The following is a 26216-nucleotide window of genomic DNA, read 5'->3' as shown; positions in this document are numbered from 1 at the left end:
CAGAGCATCAGTTGGCCAGTGAGTTGACACCATGAGTGGCACTGTGGCCGCTGAGGCCTTAGCTGGCCCAGCGGTTAATGTGACAACCAGTCCGATGGTAGATGGGGAGCTTGGTCCCGTAGCTTGTCCTGCAGATAGATCCGGGAACAAAGCGGCAAAGAGCAGTGCACCCAATTATGATAATAATTAATAATAACAACTCAAATAATAACAACTCTGAATACAACATATAACATCTCTGAATATAACTGAATAAAACACCTAAAGAGAAAACTGCCAAAAAAATGAATGCTGTCAAAGTTCATGCATCACATGGTGTTTTCCTTTCTCTACTGTTTTCTGCCTACCTTGTCTGTCTTTTCTGACTTTCCAATGCAGGACCTAAAAATAGGCTCCTTAAACATTAATGGAGTGGCAGACAGACATAAAAGAGCTTTAATTACCGAGGAATTTTCAAAGAAAAGACTAGATGTACTCTTTTTGCTATTTCAGCAGATGAAGTAGAATGGGGCTTATGGTGGGAGGGTTCATGTTTCTTTAGTCATGGCAGTAACTTTAGTTCAGGAGAAGCTGTTTTAATTAGGAACAATGCAAATGTAGTTCCATCCACCATAGAGGTGGTGAAAGGCCTCCTTATTATTAGAGTAGAAATAGAGAACTCTGTGCTATGTCTTGACAACGTAAATGCTCCAAATCAAAGCACGGAAAGAGTAGGATTTATTTTTTTACTTTATTGAAAACTAAACTTCCTAAGTGATTACCAAGTTGCACTTATCATTGGGGCAGATTTCAACCACACTGCAGATTTTATTATGGACAGGATGAGTGAGGAACCTCGCCTTCAATCTTCCCACAGTCGTCACTGCACCATTAACCATCTGGATCTGTTACACACATTGAGGGTCAAACCTTCACAGACTAGACAGTACACATGGGTGAGAGTCAACAACAATAGGCTGAGCTCAGCCAGATTAGACAGGATTTATATTTATATTTCTCAAAGTTTCAATTCTAGATTATTTAGCAGTACCATGAGCCCAGTTGGTGTCACTGATCAACACCTCATTAGTACAACTCTAAAATTTTAAGCGAGTGAAAGGGTATAGTCATTCTGGCACTTTAATAGTAAGCTATTATAAGACACTTTCTGCCAAGACTTCCAGAGATTCTGGGAACATTGCAGAAAACAAACTAGTTCTCTGAGGCAGTAGTGGGAGGTGGGAAAGGCACAAGTAGGTGTCTTTTGCCAACAGTATACATCTCACTCCACTGCTAAGATTAAGCCTGCAGTTCAGGAGCTTGAGGCAAACATAAAAACCAATGAAGAGAATCTACAAGGAAAGTCAGATTCTGTTACAGGCCATTTGCCACAGGAAACAAGGCTGGAGATGAGCTCCTTTCTTTATAAGGGGCTTTTGTAAGGTCTCGCCTCCTCCAACTAGAACACATGGATGCCCCGAAGTCTTTCTTCTTTAATCTGGAGAAATTAGTGGCCCAAAGGAAGCAGATGACCTGTCTTAAACTTTCAGGATGCAGGGTAAGCTCTAGCCCAAGCGAGATGCAATGTCATGCAGTGATTATTATTCTGCCTTTTTTGCTGCTAACAATTGTAACATAGTGTCAAGAGGAGCTTCTGAAAGGCCTTCCTTACCTCACACAGGAGGATAGCGCTGCTTTGCAATGTGAATTGACTTTAGAAGAGTTAACAGATGCTGTCAACCAAATGGCAACAGGGCGGCCACCTGGGATAGTTGGTCTTTTATAGGTACTTTTTTAAGCGGTTTTGGAGCTGATTTGATTCGGATTTTGTATTTATGTAATGTTAATAAACAGGATCTCTTCCTGCTTCTTGTCAGCAGGCAGTACATCCCCTGCTGCCCTAGAAGGGAGACCTGGCCCTGGCTAAGAACTGAAGACCAATGGCCCTACTTTGCAGAGACTGCAAGGTTCTCTCCTCAGCTTAGTCCAACAAGCTTTTTAAAGACTTCCTGGGAATATTTTTAAATTCAGACCAAACATATTGTGTGCCTGGTAGGATCATTATGGACAATGTTTATCTTATTTGTGATTTAATTGACCTATGTAATATTTCAAATGTCAATGTGGGCTTTCTTTCTTTAGATCAGGAGAAAGCTTTTGATAGAGTTGACCATTCCTATTTATTTTATACACAGCATTTGGTATTGGTGATGGGGTTTTGGCTTGGCTACATTTGTTGTACAATGGAGTTGAATGCATGGTGAAGATGGGGACAGGACTGAGTCGACCAATCCCTATATGGCGAGGAACAAGACAGGGCTAAATTCAGCGGAACCTATTTTGAGGAACCTTTATTTTTCAACAACTTCATATGGCCCTAAACACTGCAGTCTATAAGTCTTCAAACCAGTTTCAGAGAGGCTGGCAGCACTAAAATGACTGTGACTACAACTTATCTTCTCGGTTGATTGCTCCAGTTGTGGGGGAGTGGCAGAAAGGAGGAGGTCAGCTACTGTCATTCAATATTCCTCAACTAAGTACATTTCAGAGTGCAAGGAGAAAAGCAATCTATCAAATCTGCGTAAAGGTTTTGAACCTGTGCTTTTTGGCTGGATTGAAGGAGTTGAGGTGGACTGAGTTTTTTTTTTGGTCGAGATATTTCCCCAAAGCCAAACTCAGGGTACTGGCTGCTGTCCAGAGTTGGGGTCGAATACGCCTACTATCGAACAACAGACAATATAGGGGATGTTCTTTGAGCTGTAGTGGAGGAAAGAGTTGATATTAAACTTCTGACAAAAGAATTTAATAGTTTTTGCTTTGTTTTTTTTTTTTTTTTTTGTTCTTTTTGTATATCTCTAAATTTTTGTTGTCTTTTCCAGAGTGATTTGATAGAGAGTTTTTTTCCTTTGTTTTTGTTAAAAAATGGCACAGGAGGTAGAGCGCTCGTCCATCAATCCTACAGTTGTTGGTTTGATCCCCGGCTCCTCCGGTCACATGTCGAAGTGTCCTTGAGCAAGATACTAAGTCCCAACTTAGTTAATCCCGGTGAGTGTTGGCCAGCTGCATAGCAGCTCCCCCATCGGAGTTTGTGTGTGATTGTGAGTGCGAATGGGTGAATGAGAAGCAGTGTAAAACGCTTTGAGTGGCAACAGGTAGAGAAGCGCTACATAAGTGCAGCCCATTTACCATTTCCCTCCCCTCCCCTCCCCTTCTTACTCCAGCTACAGCGCATCTCTCCCATTGGAGAAGGAGGTACCTTCCCATGGCTTGGCCGCTCATTTTCCCTCCCCATCAGTCCTCCATTTATCTCTGTTCTCTGCTTTAGGAATAGCCTGACCGAATTGCTGACAGAAGCACAAAAATTGGTTGCCTCTTGTGGAATTTATCATCAACCTGCTTCCTCTGTATTCCTTTTACAAGGTCTCACTTTCCATGTTGCTGTTTGCCAGTATCAGTTTGTATCCTGGTGGTCAGTACACAAAGCTTTTAAAATATTTTGACTCTGTGCCAGGTTATTTAATGTCATCTTATTTAACATCCATGATGACGCAGTTCAGTTCTGTCTACATTCTGCAGATTTTATTCTGCAATGGGGGGATGGGTGCCACAGTGGCTATTTTAAACAGATTCCAAATAGAGGCGGAAAGCGTTGTGTTTGCTGTCCTTGCACTTGCCATGGCCAAGGATTTCTTTTCTGTAGGATACCTGCTGAGAAAATAAGCAAGGGAAATTGTAAACAGAGGGCATCGAAAAGTCAGTAGAGACGTAAAGAACTTTAGGCTGTACTTTCTTCTTTTATGGGAAATTTGCAGCTGTGAACAATTAATTTTTTTGTGACACTGAATAAGGCTCTGGCTCAGTTTTACACTTTCATGAATGTATGTCATATTGCCCTGGCTTTTCTCAAAAATACAGCAAAGACCTGCTGCTTTCAATTAAGAGGATTACTGTGCCCACAGTGCAGGCTAATATTATTTCATAATAAGCACCTGGAGCATGAACAAAGTCATATAGGAGCAAAAAACTTTCTAACTTATCTAAAACAGATTACCAAAGTTTTAGGCTATTGTAATTAACCCAGGACGCATTTTAAAGCATTGTTTATGAACAGGCTTCCTAACCGTGGTCCTCCAGGACCCTTGCCCTGCTTGTTTTCCAACTATACCTAACTACTGCTGATTACCATCTTAGATTAGGATGAAGTAGGAAAAGACAAACCAAATTGTTATCTTCAACTTCTGATTGACAAAACACACCTGATCCAAGCTAATTTCTTCTGTGCTGTGTTCAAAAATCCAAAAATGTGGATGTCTGCTAAAGTGTAAATTACAGTTTTTTCATAGATAACAATGAATGTTGAGCTAACATAAGATGTTTCACTTTCTTTTACAGTTGTTATCTGTCATATCAATGTAAACTTTTACCCTTATGTGGATTGTGTTTCTCCACAATCATTTAAATCATAAAGTTGTGCATTTTCCTAATAAATTTAGTAGAGGAGAATAATATTTTGTAAATATTTTTATAAAAAGGCACTGGCATGATTGAATATCTTATGTGAATTTGAAGAGTAAAATAAATGGTGAAAAAAATTCCCTCTATGTTTGCACTGTGGGTATGATAAACAGCACAGTTAAAGATGTGTTTGACTTAATGCCTTTGGACATTTCTGATACTTTATAGACAAAGTAGATAATAATATAGAAAATATTTTAGAGGTTAATAATTAAAGTAATACCCCAGAGGTGCTTGTACTGTGGTGACCAAACTTGTTTCCTGAAGAAATGTTACCTCTCGTCCATAAGGTTCAATCAGTTCTATCTTACTGGTTGGAAGCCCCAGGCATTTTAACTCTGTGGAGTCATTGTTAAGACCACCTCTGGGCTGTTGTTCCACCTGGTCATCATCATTGTCAGTAGAGTCAGGAGTTAATAACTATCAGGACCCGGTTGTAAGTTGCTCTGGTGTTGTGGACCGATTCCTCTTTTGAGAGATGGTTGTATAGTATAAGTTTGTACCTTTTAAACCTTTAGCTTCTCACATAGTTTCAGAATAAAGTTCATTAAGTCAGGTATTTGCAGTCTAAGTCCATGTGATGCAATCAAAGCATGCACATATAATGACAGAAATGATGGAGTATAGATGTTTAATGGAGTCTGAAAGTCTATTCTTTCATTTAACAGAATGGGCCTAGATGAGAAATTCAGTCTCTGACTCTGGTAGAGGGAATAATTCACTCCTGTGTCATATGGTAAATGGTAAAATGGCTCCATGTATAGCGCTTTTATCCACTTAGGGTTAGGGTTCAGTGTTTTGCCCAAAGACACTTTGTCACGTAGCCAGAAGGGACCGGGAATCAAACCACTGACCCTGTGGTCCGTGTACAACTGCCTTACCAACTGAGCTACAGTTGGTAAGGGAGTGAATGGTAAATTTGGTATGGACAAAAAGAGTAATCTAAAGTTAAATAACTGACGTTGCACTGTTCAGCATCTGTCAGTCATTGTGCGTCCTGCAGGACAGATTTTGTCATAACTATTGTAAAGTTAGATAGTTGGATGGTCTTGATTTGGCTGTCAAGGGAAGATGCATCTATATTCCGATGCACTTAGCAGGATGTGTGTTTGAGTTACTACTTTGAACTTTACACATCTTGCACATAAAATGTCTGCCTCTGATAAACATTTACATAAACATGTCCAGGAAATGTTGTGGTGCACAGTGTACCTTGTCCTGTTCATTCTGCTTCTCTGGCTTACATCTTTCTAGAGCTGTTTTAATATTGTGTAATAACATTTTTGAGACAACATTGTATTGCAGTATTGGTATATGTTAATTTACTGGTGATAACTAATGACGCATTTTAACTATATAATCGAGTTTTTAAGCTAAGCTCCACTTGAAAAGGTCCATGTGAAAAGAGAGTATGTTTTTAGTCTAATTACATGCATATTGTAAACACAAACTAAAGAAATGTATAGTGCAAATTTTCTTCTTCTGATATTTTCATGGTTGTTTTGTCATAAAGTTGCGCTTTGCCCCAGATTGTAACATGTTAGTAACCCTGCTGTAACCCTTTTCCAAAATTCTGTGAGCAGCCCTGGGAAGAGGACTAGTTTTCTTAACAATTTGGAGCTAGATCAGCAGCTTCAGATTGTGCTATTTCCTGCATTGTATTTTACAAAAGTCTGCTGTTTTTTTCTTTTAGTTTTTCTGTCGCTATTCATCTGGCCTGAAAGTAGCTGGGGGAAGAATGTCTCTGACACCACAGGCAGTACAGTACCATCTCACACATGGCATATGACACAGAGGCAGCTTTGTGTAGGTAACACAGTAAAGGATAGGTTACACCTTACAAACTGTATACCTGAGGCTTTGGTGCCAGATTATTTGCACTCAGACTCTTCATGTACTGTAGATGGCATCCTGCAGAGTTGGTCTGTGTCTTGTATCTAAGATTAGTGAGTCTAAGTAGCGTGTAGAGATAAATACAGTGTAACTGAGTATTTAAATGATGGCAAAGGACTAGTACATCGTTAGGTCTATATAGTTGCTGTTGTCATTTTAAGATTAAGTAGTCATTGTCAAGAGCAATTTTCTGAAAACATTTCTTGTGAGTAATCTTCTCAAAGGCTTTGTGACAGTTAGTGTAATAAAGAAGTGTAAAAGGTTTGTGTGCAGATAAAAAAAACTCCAGACTGTCTGCATAATTGACACCAGGGTTTGATTCTGTGCTTTATTACAAATTAAATCTTACCATGTAGTTGTAGATTTTTCTAGTCAGGTATAGTATTGGTGGGAGCAGCAATGACCTACGCTGTTGTGCAGCTGTGTTACTTCTATAGTTAGAGAAGATTGCCTTCTACTGAATCACCACTGGCAGAAGATGGTGCCCTCAGCAACAACACAGCAGCACATAGGAGTCAGGCTGGACAGCACCATGTTTATTTGTATTACCTCACATGATTCTACCGACTGTCCTCTCCTCTCCTCTCCTCTCCTCTCCTCTTCTCTGCTCCTTAGTCTATAAAAGGATTTTATTTTCCTCTTGGCTGACAGCTTTCACTGCATTATCAGGATCAGCAAGGATAACTAAGGTCAGTCCTGATCTGGGAACTCAGTAATGATAAACATACTGATATTGCATAAGAGCTTGAGTATTTTGTGTGTGTGTCATTTTGCTGGGAGGACTGAGCTGTTTTTAGCTTTGCCTAGAAAAACAGGGTGCTGCTCATCAACTGTGCCAGTCTCAGCCGGAGCAGCAAAACTCCCCTAAGGAAGTGCAGGACACACACACACACACACACACACACACACACGAAAACATTCCCACTTGTAAGTGTGTAGGTCAAAATTTAGACTGAAGCTGCAAATTTAGAAATATTAATTACTACAATGCTTTTCCTGATATGTGTTTTTACTGATTCAGTCCAGATGCTGACTCACACTGCCAGCAGGTATTACATTGCCTTTAACACAGGTCTGAGACTCAGAGGTTCTGTTTTGGTCGTAAACGCATCTGAGTGTGTCCCATGGTGAGTGTAAAAACAAGCTACCACTGTCACAATATTGTGTGAGGACTGGTTGAGCAGCTAGATTCCCCTTCATTAAAGACATCTCACTCTGCATCCCTTTACTTTGAATTTCTATTTCAAAGTCCACTAAGCTTTCAGGTCTTAAAATCACACTTTCATACCCACCTGTTCCATTAGTCTGATCATTGTGAGATGAGGATGTAACTGTTGCCAGCTCTTCTGAATGGCAATGAGTTTAAGACTGGACACTTTAGCTGCTGTCAGTAGCCAAGCCACTCATTTTAGCCACCTCTCACTGTCAGTTTGAATCCTAAATAAATGGATTTGGATGGTAAAGGTGGGCAGTAGATGCAGAGAAAAGACAGGTGTGGCATTTTTATGATGTCTGTGGTTTATCATAATATTGCCTTTGACAAACTTTCACAAGCAAAAAAAAAAAAAAAAATGCAATCATCACTAAGTGTGTTGAAAAATTAAAACTGTTTAATTTATTTTTTTTTTTTTTACATTTGCCCAGAAAAACAGTGCCTTGATTTCCACCTGCATTGGTGCCATCTTATCCCAATAATCCAGACAGTCTAGCAGACCGGGGATAATGGATTTGGAATTGAGGATAAAGTAATACTGACCAGGACCTGATCTATCTGCTTGTGTGACACAAAGCCTCGGAAGGTTTAAGTTTTTGTCTAGGTAAAGCACAGGTAAACAAGCATGGCCAACTGGAGCAAACATGTCTGTGTGTGTCATGTTTCCAGCTTTGAAACTGTAGAAAAGGCCAGAGTTGGAAAGGATTGGCCTGTTTGGGAATGTAGAGTGCTGTTACACAATATCAGTGTTGGTTGCTTTGCTTTTATTTAAATTTTATTAAAATTGTTAAAGTGGATATCTGTAGCAGATATCTGTAATTAACTTCTTCATTGTCAAAAAACATCTCAAATATCCACAATGACTTCCTAGGAAAAATGACGTTACTTTTGCCATTCATGTGAATTTGTCCTCAGTCAGGTCATTTTAGATATCAAGAATTAATATACTGGATATGCATTTAGCTCTGCAATCCATAGCTGTGGTGGATGGTTGGCTAAAATGTTAATACAATTGTTGCACAAAGTTCAACCATCAATAATAACATTTTTAGCCAACCACCAGCTTGAGTATCTGCATCATTTTGTTATATTGCACATCAAAATACAGTGAGTCTAAAAAGGTTTGTCATTGTAGATTTAAATATATACACTAAGTATTTTTTATTTTCTTCATTCAGGTCATTCAGTTGGTGATTAAATTGGCAGATAATATGAGACTTTGGAGTCACCAGGTTTGTTATCAGCTCACTACTGATATACACCGCTTTACGGCATATGAGCCTAGGAATATTGGTTATGTGACAAGAAGCCACTACTCTCAAGCTTTAGGAACTAATGACCACCATCGGTCAATCCTTAAAATTGTTATGTTAACCAGATTTCTCATATAGTTTAGACATGGATAATTCAAACCACGTGGGTTTTCATTTTCATATGTATCAAGTAGAACAACAGATCTAGCACGCATCTTTAAATTACTTACTTTACTTTACATTGCACCTGATTGTGTGTGTTTTAATGTCTTTGGCTGCCTCTGATTGCCTCTTATTGCAAAAGCAGTAAGGATAAGCCATAAGGATGTAATTCTGCACAGTCTCGTAACTGCAAGAAACATTTAAAGCCTCTTTAAATAGCTTAGTATTAGGAAGTTGATGACTACTTAATTATAAGTGTCGACATCCAGGTAGCTCTGCATGGATCAAACCGGGATGGTCAGTTCAGGGGAATATAGGTATACACTACTTACATGTAGATGCATAAGCACATACGATTAGAAATATTATGTTTACTGTACATGTGCATTGATATGAGTCTCCTGTTAATGTGCATGGGAACATCATGTCCTAGATACAGACACACAAATGCTTGTTTGCTGGTAGAGCGGATCTGGATTAGTCTGAAAGAAATTAGGATAATATGACATGCAAGCACTTATCCATGTGTCTAATCACTGCTGCTGTCTGCTCCTGTGCAGGTGTGTGACTCATGTCTCATAATAGGTTCTCAGAAAATAAAATATGATTTTAAAAGGATGGTTTAATATTTTGCTAATTAGATGTTGCTTTTTGTTTTCAATACAAATGGAAAGGTGAGATAATTGGCGACCACCCAACCAGCAGTGTTCTAAGACAATAAAAAGAGTGGGCTCATCCTCAACTGTTGACAAAGACTTTTTAGATGCCAAGGTGTCTAAAATAACATTTCCACGGACATCAGAGACTTACAGTATCAGCCATGAGAACATTACACAAGCGTACATCCAAACTTTTTGGTCTTTTTGCTTTTGGTCTTCTTAATGGTTCTCCTTTTCTGTTCTTGGCTGTGGCCAGACATAGTAGATGAGGACCATACTGACTGACTGGTACTGTATAGTCATGGAAAATTTCACCACCCACTGGTTACCAACATCAAGGGCTTAGGTTTGGAATGGCCTGATGACACTGATTTAAGAACAGTTTGCGTTCTGGCTAAACAGCAGCCATCACTGTTGCATAACTCTCTGGAGTGAACTAGGAGGAGATTAACCATAAATTAACATATTTTAAAAGTTGAGGTTCTTGTGGCTCCTATGACTGTCTAAACCTCTGAACCATCCTAAACATTCAAGAACAAAGGATTTTCTCATTTAGCACATGTTATCTGCACACTGTTGTCAGAGAACCTGTTACAGTCCCCCACAATTGTTTTACAGGCAAAGTATTGACAAAAGACCGGAATATGGTTTACTGTACTGTGTATTAAACAGGATGCGATTTCTGCTCTTTTGCAATTTGACAGACTTAATAATTTTGGTAGGTAGAGGAAAATATAATATAATTTAGTAAATTTCTGACAACCGTGTATATCCAAATAATTTGTATGAATTGTATACAACTCATCAATGCAGTGCGGTCAGTGAAATTGTTTTGGTATTTGTAGTTGATGTGCATATCTATGTGTGAACAGTATCATATATTGAATGGACATGTGAAAAGTGACCCACACTTTTGGGTGAATTTCTTTGTACTTGGCGTGTGTGTGTGTGTGTGTGTGTTTGTGTTCTACAAACTCCATCCATCCATTGTCTGTAACTTCTTTCCTGTTTAAGGTCATGAGTGGGGCTGGATCTTATCCCACCTGTCGTAGGGTTAGAGGCAGGGTAAACCCGGACAGTTAATAGTTATAGATGCAATTTGTATTTATAGCCTTATGTAAGACTCAAACAGTGCTACTCAATGAGGTATGTAGACTTTAAACTGAAGTATGCAAAAGAAGTGGTGTCGTTGGACTGGTACATGGAAGGAAAAACTGAGAAAAATTAGGATCAAAGTATCAAACCTTTGTCACTATTTAAGGAATCCACATTGTAGGTTTTTGTGTTCTGTGAACATTGTTACATCTCTGCTTTGCTGATGAATAAACAGAAAATACTTTTATACCTGTACCTGTATACCTCTAAGCATTATGTTCACAAACTGTTGTAAGAGCATGTCAGAGTTTCAACTCCTGTGATACAGTGTTTGATACAGTATTCCTGTATCAAACTATACAGTGCAACCAGAAAGTATTCGCTTCACTTTTTCCACATTTTATGTTATAGCCTTATTCCAAAATAGATCAAATTATTATTTTCTTCAAAGTTCTACAAACAATACCCCATAATCACATCGTGAAATAAGTTTGTTTGAAATCTTTGCAAATTTATTACAAATAATAAATGAAAAAAATCACAAGTACATAAGTGTTCATGCCCTTTGCCATGACATTCAAAATTGAGCTCTGATGGATCCTGTTTCCAATGATCATCCTTGAGATGTTTCTACAACTTGATTGGACTCCACCTGTGGGAAATTCAGTTGATTGGACATGATTTGGAAAAGCCTACACCTGTGTATATAAGGTCCCACGGTTAACAGTGCATGTCAGGGCACAAAACATGAAGTCCAAGGAATTGTCTGTAGACCTCCGAGACAGGACTGAGTATCAGGGCACAGATCTGGGAAGGGTACAGAAACATGTGCATCTGCAGCATTGAAGGGCCCAATGAGTTCAGAGGCCTCCATCATCCGTCAATGGAAGACGTTTGATGCTCCGATGATCACTCTGAAAGAGCTCCAGCATTTCTGTGTAGGGAGGAGGAGAACCTTCCAGAAGAAAAACCATCTCTACAGCACTTCACCAATCAGGTTTGTCTGGTAGAGTGGCCAGGTGGAAACCACTCTTCAGTAAAAGGCACATAACAGCCCACCTGAAGGACTCTCAGACCATGAGAAACAAAATTCTCTGATCTGATGAAACAAACATTGAACTCTGGCCTGAAAACCTAGTGTCATGTCTGTAGGAAACCCGGAATCGCTCACCACCTGACCAATACCATCCCTACAGTAAAGCATGGTGGTGGCAGCATCATGCTTTGGGGATGTTTTTCAGCGGCAGGAACTGGGAGACTAGTCAGGTTCGAGGGAAAGATGAATGCAGCAATGTAGAGAGAAATCCTTGATGAAAACAATTCAATTCAATTCAACTTTATTTATATAGCGCCAATTCACAACAAAGTCATCTCAGGGCACTTTACAGAATAAAGTCAAGATTATAAAGGTATATAAAGAGAACCCAACAATTCCCCCTGGTGCAAGCCATAGGCAACAGTGGAGAGGAAAAACTCCCTTTAACGGAAGAAACCTCCAGCAGAACCAGGCTCAGGGTGGACGGCCATCTGCCTCGACCGGTTGGGGTGAGTGGAAAGGAGAGAGAGAAAAGAACAGAGCAACAAAAAGCAACAACAAAACATCGGGCAGATTGGTAGGACCAGTAGCTGCACGCTGGTAGACACACAGCTTCAAAGCCGGGGGACACCTGCAGAAAGGGACAGAGAGAGGGGGACAGAGGAGGACAAAGACAACTACGGGAGAGAACACACAGAGTTAATGACATACAGTGGTGACAATTGTGGGGTGAGAGGAGAGGAGAGAGGTTCAAGAGGAGGAAAGGAGCTCAGTGCATTGGGGGGTGGGTCCCCCAGCAGTCTAAGCCTATAGCAGCATAACTATAACTAACTATATGCTTTATTAAAAAGGAAGGTTTTAAGCCTAGACTTAAAAGTAGCGAGGGTGTCTGCTTCCCGAATCTGAACTGGGAGCTGGTTCCACAAGAGAGGAGCTTGATAGCTAAAGGCTCTACATCCCATTCTACTTTTGGAAATTCTGGGAACCACAAGTAGGCCTGCAGTCTGAGAGCGAAGTTGTCTACTGGGATGATATGGTGCTATGAGATCTTCTATATATGATGGAGCCTGACCATTCAGAGCTTTATATGTAAGAAGCAGGGTTTTAAATTCTATTCTAAATTTAATGGGAAGCCAATGGAGAGAAGCTAGTAAAGGTGAAATATGATCTCTCTTGCTAGTTCCAGTCAGCACTCTTGCTGCAGCATTTTGGATTAATTGCAGGCTCTTTAGGGAGTTACTGGGGCATCCTGAAAGTAGGGAATTACAGTAGTCCAACCTAGAGGTAACAAATGCATGGACCAGTTTTTCAGCATCACTTTGAGACAGTATGCTCCTAATTTTGGCAATGTTCCGTAGGTGGAAGAAGGCTGTTCTAGAGATTTGTTTTATATGTGAGTTAAAGGACAGATCCTGATCAAAAATAACTCCAAGGTTCCTTGCAGTAGTACTGGAGGCCAGACTTATGCTATTTAGGGTAACAATATGGTTGGACATCATATCTCTGAGATTTTTGGGCCCAAATACTATGACTTCAGTTTTGTCTGAGTTTAAAAGTAAAAAATTGTGGGACATCCAGGCCTTTATGTCTTGTAGGCATGCTTGAAGCTTTATTAACTGATTATTTTCATCTGGTTCCATAGATAAATTTAGCTGGGTATCATCAGCATAACAGTGGAAATTTATGGAGTGTTTTCTAATAATGTTGCCTAAAGGAGACATATATAAAGTAAAAAGTATTGGTCCTAACACAGAGCCTTGTGGAACTCCATAGCTAACCTTTGTGTGCATGGAGGATTCATCATTAACATGAACAAATTGAAATCGATCAGACAGATAAGATTTAAACCAACCTAGTGCAGTTCCTGTAATCCCAATTTCATGTTCCAGTCTCTGTAATAAAAAAGTTATGATCAATGGTATCAAATTAAGTATCTATTAAGGGTAAAGCTTCCTTGAGCAGCTTAGTTGCAATAGGGTCTAGCAGACAGGTTGTTGGTTTAGATGAGGTAATAATTGAAGTTACTCAGAGAGATCTATGGGTAAAAAGCAGTCTAACAGGGAGTGGGGCCTTATCGATGACTCTAACACTGCTGTACATGAAGATCTAGCTGTAATTTTTGGGGGGAGGATCTGGTGAATTCTTTCTCTAATAGCTACAATTTTATTCATAAAGAAGGTCATGAAGTCATTGCTGCTCAAAGTTAAGGGAATAGCAGGCTCAACAGAACAATCGCTCTTAGTCAGCCTGGCTACAGTGCTGAACAGAAACCGGGGGTTGTTCTTTTTTCTTCTATTAAAACCTGTTCCAAAGCACTCTGGACCTCAGACTGAGGTGACGGTTCATCTTTTAACAGGACAACAACCCTAACCACTCAGCCAAGATAACAAAGGAGGGTCTATGGGACAACTCTGTGAATGTCCTTGAGTGGCCCATCCCGAGCCCAGACTTGAACCCGATTGAACATCTCTGGAGAGAACTGAAAATGGCTGTGCACCTAAGCTCACCATCCTAACTGATGGTTGAGCTTGAGAGGCACTGCAAAGAAGAATGGGAGAAACTGCCCAAAAATAGATGCCAAGCTTGTAGCATCATATTCAAAAAGACTTGAGACTGTTATTGGTGCTAAAGATGCTTTAACAAAGTATTAAGCAATTGCGGTGAATACTTTTGTATTTTTAATAAAGATTTTAAACAAACTTCTTTCATGGCGTCATTATGGGGTATTGTTTGTAGAATTCTGAGGAAAATAATGAATTTAATCAATTTTGAAATGAGGCTGTAAAAACAAAATGTGGAAAAAGTTAAGAATTAATACGTTCTAGATGCACTACAGGTTTGTGTGTAAAAATGATATAAATAAGGCAGTGTCTCACTTCGCCTTCGATGGCTGTCACAGTCATTAATGGAACTCTCTCTTAAGGGTTGTAAAGAGTGGGCCATTAAACCAACACACAGCAGTGCAATGAGGCAACAGCTTCGTCTAAAGGCTACTTATTTAGATGGGTCTATTTGTTGTTCCACCCCTGAAGACCTCTTCAGAATGCGGCTGCATCAGGATGGTGCTGGAGCAACACAGATTTTCTCAGATGGAGTTACTTGTGGACCTGTTAAAAGTAAATGAAAGGATGTTAACTAATGTAATGTTATCGCATGAAACTCCTCTATTCATTGGTAGAGGTGCAGTGCAACCACTATTTTTTTGTTTTTTGTTTTGTCCTCAATTATTATTCCCTTGATGTTTTAGCTTGCAAGGAGCATAGCTGGGATTGAATTGGCACGCTTTGGTGTGTGTGAGAGACAGTGGAAAAGAGAGACAGAGCAGGAGGAGGGGTGGCAAACAGTCTATTCTGTGGCTCAGTCACATGGGCATCCACGAGAGGCAGGCAGAGAAGCAGGCCGACGGCACACAGAGACAGTGACTAGAGAGCCTGGCTATCAATTCAGCTGCAAAAACACAGACTTAAGCTTTGAAGATGTTATCCCACTGCTGAGTGATGCAGGGTTACATAGGTTAACTGACTTTCCCAGTTGCTGAGGAACACACTCATGTATAGTGCTGCTAACAAGGTATAGCTTCAATTAATTACATCCAAAATTTCTTTTGTTATCCTCTGTCATCCTTATTTTGACTGTCCTTAATTACTTATCAATAACATTTGTCAAAATGTCTTGACACATTAGGAGCACTTGGATGCAAAAATGTGGAAATTAAGGCCATTAAGGCCATTCTCACAGCAGATGTTTAGACATGTCATAGCAGAGAAAGGATTGATAATGGCCCTAATTCCTGGTGCTATGTGTCCTGGCTCTCTGGAATAGCTTCTTGGGAGCTACAGTATGAAACTGATGCTGCTCTGCTGCTCTCTGGTCAGCTCTTCAGCTAGTCGTCATGATACAATTATAATAAATGCAAAGACTCCAAAATGTGTAATCTAATACTACTACTACTACCACTACTACTCATAATATTAACAATAATAACATTTATAATAAATTATTAACTATATTCTATATTATTTGCAGGAAGAATAAGTAACTGGTTGTGTCTGAAACCACTCGCTATTAACTCATTAACTACTTCCTATAATTTACACTTCACTCAATTTTGAAATCAACATTTTGGAAACTGAAGAATCATCATTATGTCACATAATCACTAATAGCATTTTGAGCTGAGTAATTTTCTTATTCTATTACTGGGAACATTGCAGGGTTGGATTGTCGCGGGTTGTGATTGCTATATACGCTACTCTTTTTACAAAACTGCGAACACATTACATTGTGTGTAGGGACTGATTTTGAACACAGTCATTGTGCAGTTAGACTCATTACAGTTCTTGATGTAATGAGTTTGTGCTGTCCATGGCAATATGCTTCCAAAAAATGATACCATGTGAACCAACACTAAGCTTCCATAATTGATTGATATGGCAGAGGTTTTAACCACAGCTTGTCTTTTTCAAGGACAGACCTACGCACACAGAATTACTACAGTCAGAAGCTGCGAAGCATCCGTTTAAAACCAGGCAAAGCCTGAATTGAGGTAGAATTCAAACTTATGGTCTGGGCAGCTAAGATATTGGTTACAGGTATAACAGAGGGGGAATTAATCAGCCTCATCCTCGTGAAACTCTCTATTCCATCTCTTTCTCTTTCTACTCTTTCAGTTGCTCTTTTGTGTTCTCTCTTGCCTGACCCTCCTTTTCTCCATTATTATGTTGAGTCTTCTACTGTATGTCTATAATTATGCATCTTTGTCAGGCCTCCTTGCTGAAAACAGTCTTGATTGCCTTTCCCTACTGCCTTCATCCTGTTATTAAACTAAAAACGATCATGTAACACAGCAGTTGTGAGATTGCTATACAACTGAGATTTGATGGATTTCAAATGTTTAATGTGTGCAGCTTGCATTTTATTCCTTCTATACTTAAACAGATTTTAAACTACACAAAGTGCAATATTAATATTTTAAATATAAAATGTAAGGCCTTTTTTGGTACTAAATTCTCATAAGGATTTTACCTAGAATATATATGTGACTGGACTTAAGTTTGAGCTTGAGTAGGTTTTCTTACATCATGAATATGTGGTGATTTTTTTTAGTCTTTTGTACATAGGGATTTTAAAAGGACTCAGTGTCCTTGTAGCTGACATTACTGTTCCTGCGGTTTCTGGGGCTGACAGGCCCCAACTTGTTTTGACACTGTTATTACATAATGTTGGACTGTTATGTGCACCCTTTGGGAATCAGCTTTGTCATGGAGAACACCAGTGCTGCTGAGTAATGGAGCCTCTCTGTCTTAAAGCGACTAACTCAGTCATCTATGTCTCTCTTCTCTCTCTTAGATGCTGCTAAGAAGGCCTTTATCACAGAGGTAAGCGGCCATCAGTCCATGGATTCATCTGTTCTGTTAGGCCTTTTGCTTTACTCCCTTTTCCATGCTCCACATCAAAATCTACAGCACTTGTTCTTTAGTTTTACTCAGACACTAATAACAATCACTACTCCAGAAATGTTTAATCTGAGAATATTTAATATTTCATAATATCATATTTTTATTATATGTCCTTTGATGCACAAATACAAATATACTTAAAGAATACAGAGTGCAGAACATTCTTGTCAAAGTATACTTTAGTATATGAATGGTTTGAGGTACATCACAACTCAGGTACTATACTGTACATAACACATGTTTAGAAGAATTAAACAATTTGGTAAATTTGATTTCGCTTCAATTTTCACTTACTTCAAAAAGCTCTTTAACGCCATGAACATTAACAGCACCAGGAAGTGAGTCTAGCATTTGGATCTCAATCCACTGCAGCGCCACCATTTAATGATTTCTAAATTACATTTTGTTACAAATGGTGCTATCAGACCTCATTCAGAACACACTGTGGGTTTGAATGATTAAGGAGCTAAGTTAAATTTTACTAATTAAAGACATTTAGAGAACAAAATAATTTTCATTCATAAGTGTTATTATCACTGAATGGTCCTTTAACATCAAACTAATCAGTATTAATAAACAGATGCAAATCCTCCTGTCCCGCTTCTTTTCTTTCTCACTCTATCATCAGATGCCCTCATCCTCAGGCCAGCCTGGTCAGACAAAGAAGATTGGACATAGAGGAGTGGATGCCTCCGGAGAAACAACTTACAAGAAGGTACTGTCGACTGTAGACGGCACATGGATTGGATCCCTGTGCATGGATGGATCTAATATATTTTCTGGTGCTAAACCTATGATGACCTATGAGATCATTTTAATATAAAGAACTTATGGGAATTTTAAAAAGTGAGAGGTACTGTAAATCAAAGTATTGGTTGGATTCCACTTTTAAATTTTATTTATGTCAAGAAACCACAAAACGTTTTTGCTTCTGTATCTAAAAATATATCTTGAGTATTCAAGAAGGAGCATGTATTTCACATCTCCCTCTGTCTCCCTCACCCCTCCCGGCAGACCACATCTTCAGCTTTGAAAGGTGCCATCCAGCTGGGCATCGGTTACACAGTGGGCAACCTGAGCTCCAAGCCTGAGAGAGATGTGTTGATGCAGGACTTCTACGTGGTGGAGAGTATCTTTTTTCCCAGGTCTGTACTGTAGACAAACACTCCCATTTTCATAAGGATTAGGTGGTATTACTCCATCTGCCTGAATATAAGATGTTACTGATCATTTATAAGATGACTCTCATATTTTTAAAATCATTTTTTAAATAGAATACAATCTAATGTTTTGCTGCTGGAATAAGTCTTTGTATTGCCTCATTCTTAACCTGCTGTTGTTTGATGACAACATCACTTAAAAGTTTTAAAAATAACCATCATCTTATAATTTTATGTGTTTTTGTTCTACACTCCAGTGAAGGCAGTAACCTCACTCCAGCCCACCATTTCCCAGATTTCCGCTTTAAAACGTATGCTCCTGTGGCCTTCCGCTACTTCAGAGAACTGTTTGGCATCAGGCCAGATGACTACCTGGTAAGATTTGTTCAGAGTGCCCCAGCAGATTTAAATTAAGTAAATGTGGTCCCGAACTAAATATTGCAAGGTGAAAGAAGAAGATGCTTTCAGCTGGCTTGCACTGGCAGTAATCAAACTGCAAGCCTCAGACTTAGCTTTACCAACTCTGTTGTATCAAACGGGTTTATCAGGAAACCGAAATGAAGGGAAGACTAGAAGATTACAATGGAGAGACCTGAGAGAAAAAAGGATAAGGGACGTGAGCCGTGAGACAACACAAGAGAGGGCAGAGGAAAGGAGAGAAAATGATTGTTGACAGGGAAGGAAAGTCTGTAGCTTGTCTCTCACAATCAGTGAGGAGGACCTAGAGGCTGCGTGAGTCACCGCCCTTCCCTGAGCAGTGTACCACATACAAATACAAACTCTGCTAAACTCTGCTTATACATGTTCCATGTGCACTTCTCTTTAATGCATTGGTACAGCAATCACGTGGCTAAACCACACTCTGCCTGCTGTGGTGCCACTCATCACCATATGTCCACAAGTCACCTGGGGATTTGTGTTTGTTGTCATTTACTTTCTACTAGACTAGTTTTCAACACAGTTTGAGGTACATTTTTTTAGGTACGGTGTAATAAGTGTTACAGTGTCAGAAATGAAGGGGGACGTTCATGCACCTTCTTGTGCACCCATACACTCAATCACTAGTTAAGTGCTGCGTGTACCATCATTAGAAATACACAACCTTATGAGGACATCTTCTAATTGAATCTAATTGGTCTAAATGATAGATATAGGTTAATTAATTACACTACACGTTTACATTTACCAGGCAAACATGTTTATATCTACACAAAGGCTGTTTGGTGTGAATGATAATGAGCAGTTGGTAGAGTGGCTGCCTACCGACCATAGGGTCGGAGGTTTGCACTCCACTCTTCCCGACCACATGTCGAAGTGTCCCTGGGCAAGAGCCTGAACTCCTAACAGCCCATCCCCATCCCCACCTGTGCAGTGCTGGTCCCAAGCCTGGTAGAAATTGGGGAGGGTTGCTTCAGGAAGTGCATCTGGCGTAAAAACTGTGCCAAATTATCATGGGACAAATAATTTCATGGGATAAGCCGAAAAGACAAAAAAAAGGTGTGATTTTAATGAGATCCAACCTGACTGTTTGCATTTTAACACTTGCAGTCAGCCAGCCCATTTTAACATCCTTCCTCTACCAGTTCAGCTGTATTTTTAAGTGGATGCAAGATATCTGTTTAAATGTTAAGCCCTTCCAAAAAGTATATTAAAAATAAATAGGCCATTAGCAAAGGCAGCTTCATCTCTTTCAGAAAGGATGCCTGTCATTACTTTCCTAAAGCAGTGGAGTGAAAGGCAGAGAATGGACTGATTAGCTGAGCTGCAGTAACCATCACATCAGCAGGAGTCTGATTTACCTATCAACAAAGCTAAAATGTTATATCTGCCATTATCTGATGTCTCAGCGAGTCTGTTCTGTTACAGCATGTGCTTTTGTCTCTTTATCTCTCACCTACTGATTTATCTAATTGGTGTTTAGTTCTCATAATACAGTTATAATGTTGTTTAAATACAAATGTGTGTGCCCACAAATGTGTTATAAATTAAAATGATCAATTTTTTGCATAGAGTTCTTGTAGGAACCGATGTATAATACACAGGAATAACCATGAATATGCTTCCTAAAGATTACACTTTCACAGTGTAACACACACTCTTTTTGTCACACTGCCATCTTCTATTCCTCACTATTATACTGCTGTAGTTTTTACGTGAAGTCAGATTCAGATGTTAGATCATGAACATAGATTTCCTGGAAAAGACAGGAAAAGCTGTTCCATTGTTCCTTAAATAACAAAGCAATAAAAGTGACGGGGAGGTTTGCCCACCCAGGGGAGCATCTTTGGCACGTGACATTAGGGATGTGAAAAAAATATTGATAGTTACAGGTTATGTACACACATTGTATTGATACACATTTTGGGTTGAGTTTAAACTACTGATAAAAAAGTTCAGATTTTCTGCTAATTTCACTGCATAAAAAGTTAACTTAATTTTACTTAGATTATGAATGTTTTTCTAAAACTATGTATAAAAAATGTTAATATACTGCATTGTTTACAGTATCACAACATATTGCAAAATATTGACACTTTATTGTTTAAAATTCAAAAAAAAAAAATTTGTTTAATTTTTTTTTTAACTTCGATACTGGCATGATCCAAAGCTGTGATTAAAGAACGCTGACCATTCCACAATATTAGATACATTTTCACTTTTCCCACTTTAATCACTAAATGTTTTTTTCTGTGTCTACCTGCAGTACTCCCTATGTAATGAGCCCCTTATCGAGCTGTCCAATCCTGGAGCAAGTGGCTCTGTCTTCTATGTCACAAAGGATGATGAGTTCATTATCAAGACAGTGATGCACAAGGAGGCTGAATTCTTGCAGAAACTGCTGCCTGGATACTACATGGTGAGCAAATACTGTGTGTGCTTTTGTATGTTGTTAAAGTATACGAGTTTTAATAAAAACAAAGTGCTCCTAGCTTGTTAAACATAAAGTACTTTAAATACTGTCATGCATACAGATATACACACTGGTATCAAGAACCCACACACACGTCACCCGTTTAATTAACTTTGTTTAATGCTCTTTTAGAGGTGAAATTTATAAATCTCTGGTAAATTGTTTCTTCCAAGCTTAACTTTCTTCTCATGTTAAGGAGCCATAACAGCTCATCTGAATCCTCCATTTCATAAGAGACTGATATATTTCAGTAGCTGGATGTACTGTACTTAAGCCTGACAGATCAGTACCCGCATCCCACCCCTTCCTTTCTGCAGTCTACAGGCTTGTTCTGAGTGAACTCAACCAGCAAAAGCTCCATGTATGTCCATGCTTCAAATCCACCCTCTCAAGGTTCATGGCCATCAGCCTTGTGCTTATTCATGTGCTGCCAGCTGTGGCCAAAGAGCACAGCAGGAATTAATTTGATCGTTTAAGGACAAGGCACAGCACATTTACAGTGACCTTTTCCATTGTTTTGGTTGTGCTTTGGAGCAATTATTTTAGCGGCAATTGGTGTGAGAAAGTAGTTAAAGAAAAGTGGAGAGATTCAGGCTCATGTAGTATGGCTGTAACCCATAGTCAGAACCAGTCAGAAGCAAACACAGCTCAATGTAGGTGGACACAGTCTCACATATGAACTCCTGACAGTGTTCAGAGAATCAGCTCCATATATTACATGGAGTTGACGTTTCACACATGTACCACACAGCGGGAAATTGTCTGAGTCAGAAGCCGCTGCGGGAAAAACTTGATTTTAGTGAGGGGTCAACATGTACAGGAGGCACAACGTCAACACCTCCATTTGACACTTAAAATCCTTCTGACAATTTGGGACAGAAAAGCGTATTCACCCACACGCTCACGCACATAATCCCGACTTTTGGACTAGGGGGCTGGCAGATTATACTCATATACAACACTTCTGGGTAAAATTCTGAGAAGATCAGTATTGCAACGCATGTGTGAATGACGTTATAGATATTTGATGAGCAATTTAACATCAACAATATACACGTAACAACAGAAAATGTAGTTTTAACATTACAGATTGATGTGTATTTGCAGCTAACACATAACAGACAGCAGCCAGGCAGATATTGGTGAGAATGTCTTCCACAGCTGACTGGCAGATTGGGGAACTGACTGAGAAGTCTGACTTTGGGCAGCCTTCAGATCACTCCACTTCTGCTGCTTCTCCCTTTTTGGTCTATTTCTAATGCACATTTTATGGCTTGTGACTTTTTCTTATCCAACCTTTCTCCCACCTTTCTTTCACAATTCATGTTTGTTCTCCATATGTGTCCTCCCTCTCACGTGTCGTCGTTGTTGGCTCGTCACTGCTCTGCCCTCCTAACATTGACAGAAGGGTTGTCTGTGGCTGACGGCACAGGATGTTCTCTCCTTTTTTCTTTTTGTTTTCCAACCTTTTTACTGCTCTCTCTCTCTACCAGTGTCTCTCAGCTGAAGGTCATTCACCAGGTTCCTCACGAGTGTCAAGCCTTTAAGCCATATTACCGCACTCATTCTTTAAGGCTTTCTCTGTCGCTCCCCCTCTTGTGTTCATTTCCACTCCTGAATGCTTTGTGTTACTATATGAACCACAGCTCTAGTTTCCTTCTGCTCTCATTTCTCTAATGGGACTAAGCTGTTTGAGGTCCCAAGGTCAAATCAGGTTTTTGACTAAGCACCCAGCCCAGCTAACCTCATTTGTTTAGATTACCACTGAAATATTCAGCACACATTGAGGATTTGGGGAAAAGCCCTCTATTGAGGGAAAACAATGTAAAAATAGGACAAAGTACCCCTCACTTTAACAATCATCAATATTCATTTTGTTATTGCTACTATTGGACACAATTTAAAGCATAACTTTGGTTATTGTAATGTCAACAATCACCATTGAGATGCTTAACCCTTCATTGAATGTTCTCTGCTCATTATTGTTGCTTTTCAGCTTGCAGGCTGGATTACCTTGTTTATTTTTAGTTTATTTAGATCTAATATTGATTTTTAAAAAAAGAATAATGACACATCAAGCAGACACACCACTCCAATGGATGACAAATGTATTTATCCCAAAATGTGTTGTTAACATATATTTGACGAAGAAAGTTTTATGTGCAGAACACATTTCACTTGTCTTAAATTCACATGTATTTTTATCCCTTGAAGCTCCGTTCATTTTATTTATTTTTACTTTGAGTTAAAAAATTTTTTACTATATACTTTGAATGAAACTCTCAACCTCTATGTGTCAAAATTTTTTTTTAGCACAAAACACAGTTTAAAACCCCTACATGAATAAATCCTGCCTAGATGTAGTAGAAAATGACACTTAACATGTTGTCACAGCACAATAGCAGAAATCAATTTATAAGATCATCTTGTAACTTCCTCTCTGTTGTACTCTCTCTTTCTAGAACTTGAATCAGAACCCTCGCACTTTGCTGCCCAAGTTTTTTGGCCTCTACTGTGTCCAGTCAGGCGGAAAAAACATCCGTATGGTGGTGATGAACAATGTCCTGCCCCGCGTGGTGCGCATGCATCTTAAATACGACCTGAAGGGCTCCACCTACAAGAGGCGAGCATCCAAGAAGGAGAGAGAGAAGGCCAAGCCCACTTTCAAAGACCTGGACTTCATGCAAGACTTGCAGGATGGACTCATGCTGGACCAGGACACTTACAACGCACTGGTTAAGACCCTACAGAGAGATTGTCTGGTAAGAAAGCTGGAGGGAGCAGGAAGAGGGAGAGATACAGCTATATGTTTTTCAGACAAGAGAGAGTTGGGAAAAGCGAGGGCAAGCTTAGGCGGGATGGTGATGGTGGTTTATTGATTCTTAAGAAGATTCCATGTAACACCATAATCAGGAGTCTCCAGAGAGAGAAGGGTTCCTAGACCGCAATGGTTAGAGGAAAAGAAGGATAAAGTGATGCCACACGTCCCAAAGGGCAACAAATGATAATAAGATGTAACGTCAACAAACAAAAGTGGTAATATATTTTTAGAAATTGGATATTCATGTTGCAATGATCATTAATAGATGATCACATATGGGTGAGTGGATAGAGGGAGGAAGAAGGGAGAAAGGCAGAGAGAGAAAAAGTTATTTATGAGAGTGTTGGGCATTCCCAGGATCCTTCAATGTAAATCAGAGCTTTTTTACAAGCAAGAGGCTTAACAAGGTGTCTGGTCTGGAAGCAGGCCTGGTCTTGTAAATTACCACCTTGTGTTCAGGTTTTTAGAGCACATGTTTTGTAGGAAGTAAATACTCAACATCTTAGATTGTATTATTGCATGCATGTTTGTATGTCTCTATCTTGTGTGTGGAGTTAAGCTTCTCATTTCCTGCGTTGCTTTCAGCCCTTTATTTGTTGTCAGTCATCTGTTTTTATATGTCCTATGTTCAGGTGCTGGAAAGCTTTAAGATCATGGACTACAGCTTGCTGCTCGGGGTTCACAATATTGACCAGGCGGAGAGAGAGAGGCAGATGGAGGGTTCCCAGGGTGGCAGTGATGAGAAGAGGCCTGTGGCACAGCAGAAGGCCTTGTACTCCACAGCCATGGAGTCAATCCAGGGAGGTGCAGCTTGTGGAGGGGCAATCGATACTGATGACACGTGAGTTCTAGCCAGAAACAAGAGACTGTTGGCAAAAGTTCTGGATGGGAAACACCTCATTAATGTATTTATGAAATAATGGTGCTATAAAATAAATTTAGAATCATGACTTTGGCATTATGTGTGGAAGCAGTTACTGTGGTGGTAGATTGGATACAGTTAAGTTAAGAACAACGTAATCATTTGTGTGCACATTTTGATTACAAGAAATAAAAAACCACAGTCTTTACAACCTGCTTCCCAGAACTTTTAATCCAGGTAGAAAATTCAGTATTAAGGGTTTAAATCAAATTGTTAAATATTGTAGAAGATCACTTTGACTGTGCAGTGAAACACTGTGTGGTTATGAGATTACGGATTATTTGGTCAAAGGGGAATTTACAGTGACAAATGGATTGTATTAAGAATTGAGTTCTACAGGAACCTGTGCAGAATGTAATGTTGGCTTAATGTGACACTGAGATGTCAGCGGTGTTAGAGATGAACATAGCCTCTGTGGTTCTTATCTCTGGTTGTCTGACCCAAAATTAATGATGGTTCACAATCGCAACTAAACTAATAGGACATGAAGTTCATTGTCTGACAAATGCAAATACATTAGATGGCGCTTAGGTAAAGACAAAGAATGTCTATTTTATATGATCTGATCTTTGAATAATTCACTAATATGCTTACACATTTCAAATGCTTCCTGCAGCTGCTTCACAAAAAAAAAAAAAAATGTTTTCATTTTTTAAATATTAAAAACATTTATTATTATTAGGCGGTAACCTCCAAATGCACATAGTGAGAGGAGGTGCGGTGCTAGAAAGGTTTCATTACTTAAATGTAGTAGAGGGTTTAAATGGATGGGCACAGGGGAGGCAGTCAAACTAATAATGAACAGTGAAATTGCTGTAGTAACCTATGGAAACAGGAAGTGGCGGGGAGTGGCTTCAAAATAATGAAGGGCTGGTTCTGTTCTTGGGGAGGAGCTGGACCCTCCACATGTTGTGGGTTAGAGGTGAAATTGTCCAAACTCCTCTTAATCCTGAACAATCCCTCCCACCCACTCCACTGCGTGCTGGCTGCACAGAGGAGCACTTTCACCCAGAGACTGATCACAGTCAAGTCCTCCACAGAACGCCACAGGAGATCCTTTCTCCCAGAGGCCATTAAACGGTTCAATTCATTTTTATACTGTTCAACTTATTTTTATTTTTAGTTGGCTTTTTCTTAC

The 26216-nt window shown here is 39.4% G+C and overlaps 1 protein-coding gene across 6 annotated transcripts in view; it reads left to right on the top strand.

The window, feature by feature from the left end:
* Positions 1-26216, top strand: part of pip5k1ca (phosphatidylinositol-4-phosphate 5-kinase, type I, gamma a) — a 47810-nt gene that overhangs the window by 6441 nt on the left and 15153 nt on the right. For all 6 annotated transcript variants that reach the window (XM_067512072.1, XM_067512071.1, XM_067512073.1 and 3 more), the window contains exons 2-8: positions 17155-17183; positions 17893-17979; positions 18279-18409; positions 18682-18799; positions 21129-21281; positions 23798-24097; positions 24789-24997. In XM_067512072.1, the coding sequence (XP_067368173.1) occupies positions 17155-17183; positions 17893-17979; positions 18279-18409; positions 18682-18799; positions 21129-21281; positions 23798-24097; positions 24789-24997 (1027 nt within the window). The remainder of the gene's footprint in view (positions 1-17154; positions 17184-17892; positions 17980-18278; positions 18410-18681; positions 18800-21128; positions 21282-23797; positions 24098-24788; positions 24998-26216) is intronic.

The sequence above is a fragment of the Channa argus genome, chromosome 8, assembly GCF_033026475.1.
Source record: "Channa argus isolate prfri chromosome 8, Channa argus male v1.0, whole genome shotgun sequence".
Taxonomy (NCBI): Eukaryota; Metazoa; Chordata; class Actinopteri; order Anabantiformes; family Channidae; genus Channa; species Channa argus.
The sequence above is the reverse complement of the archived record's forward strand: the minus strand, read 5'-3'. Positions and strand labels throughout refer to the sequence as shown.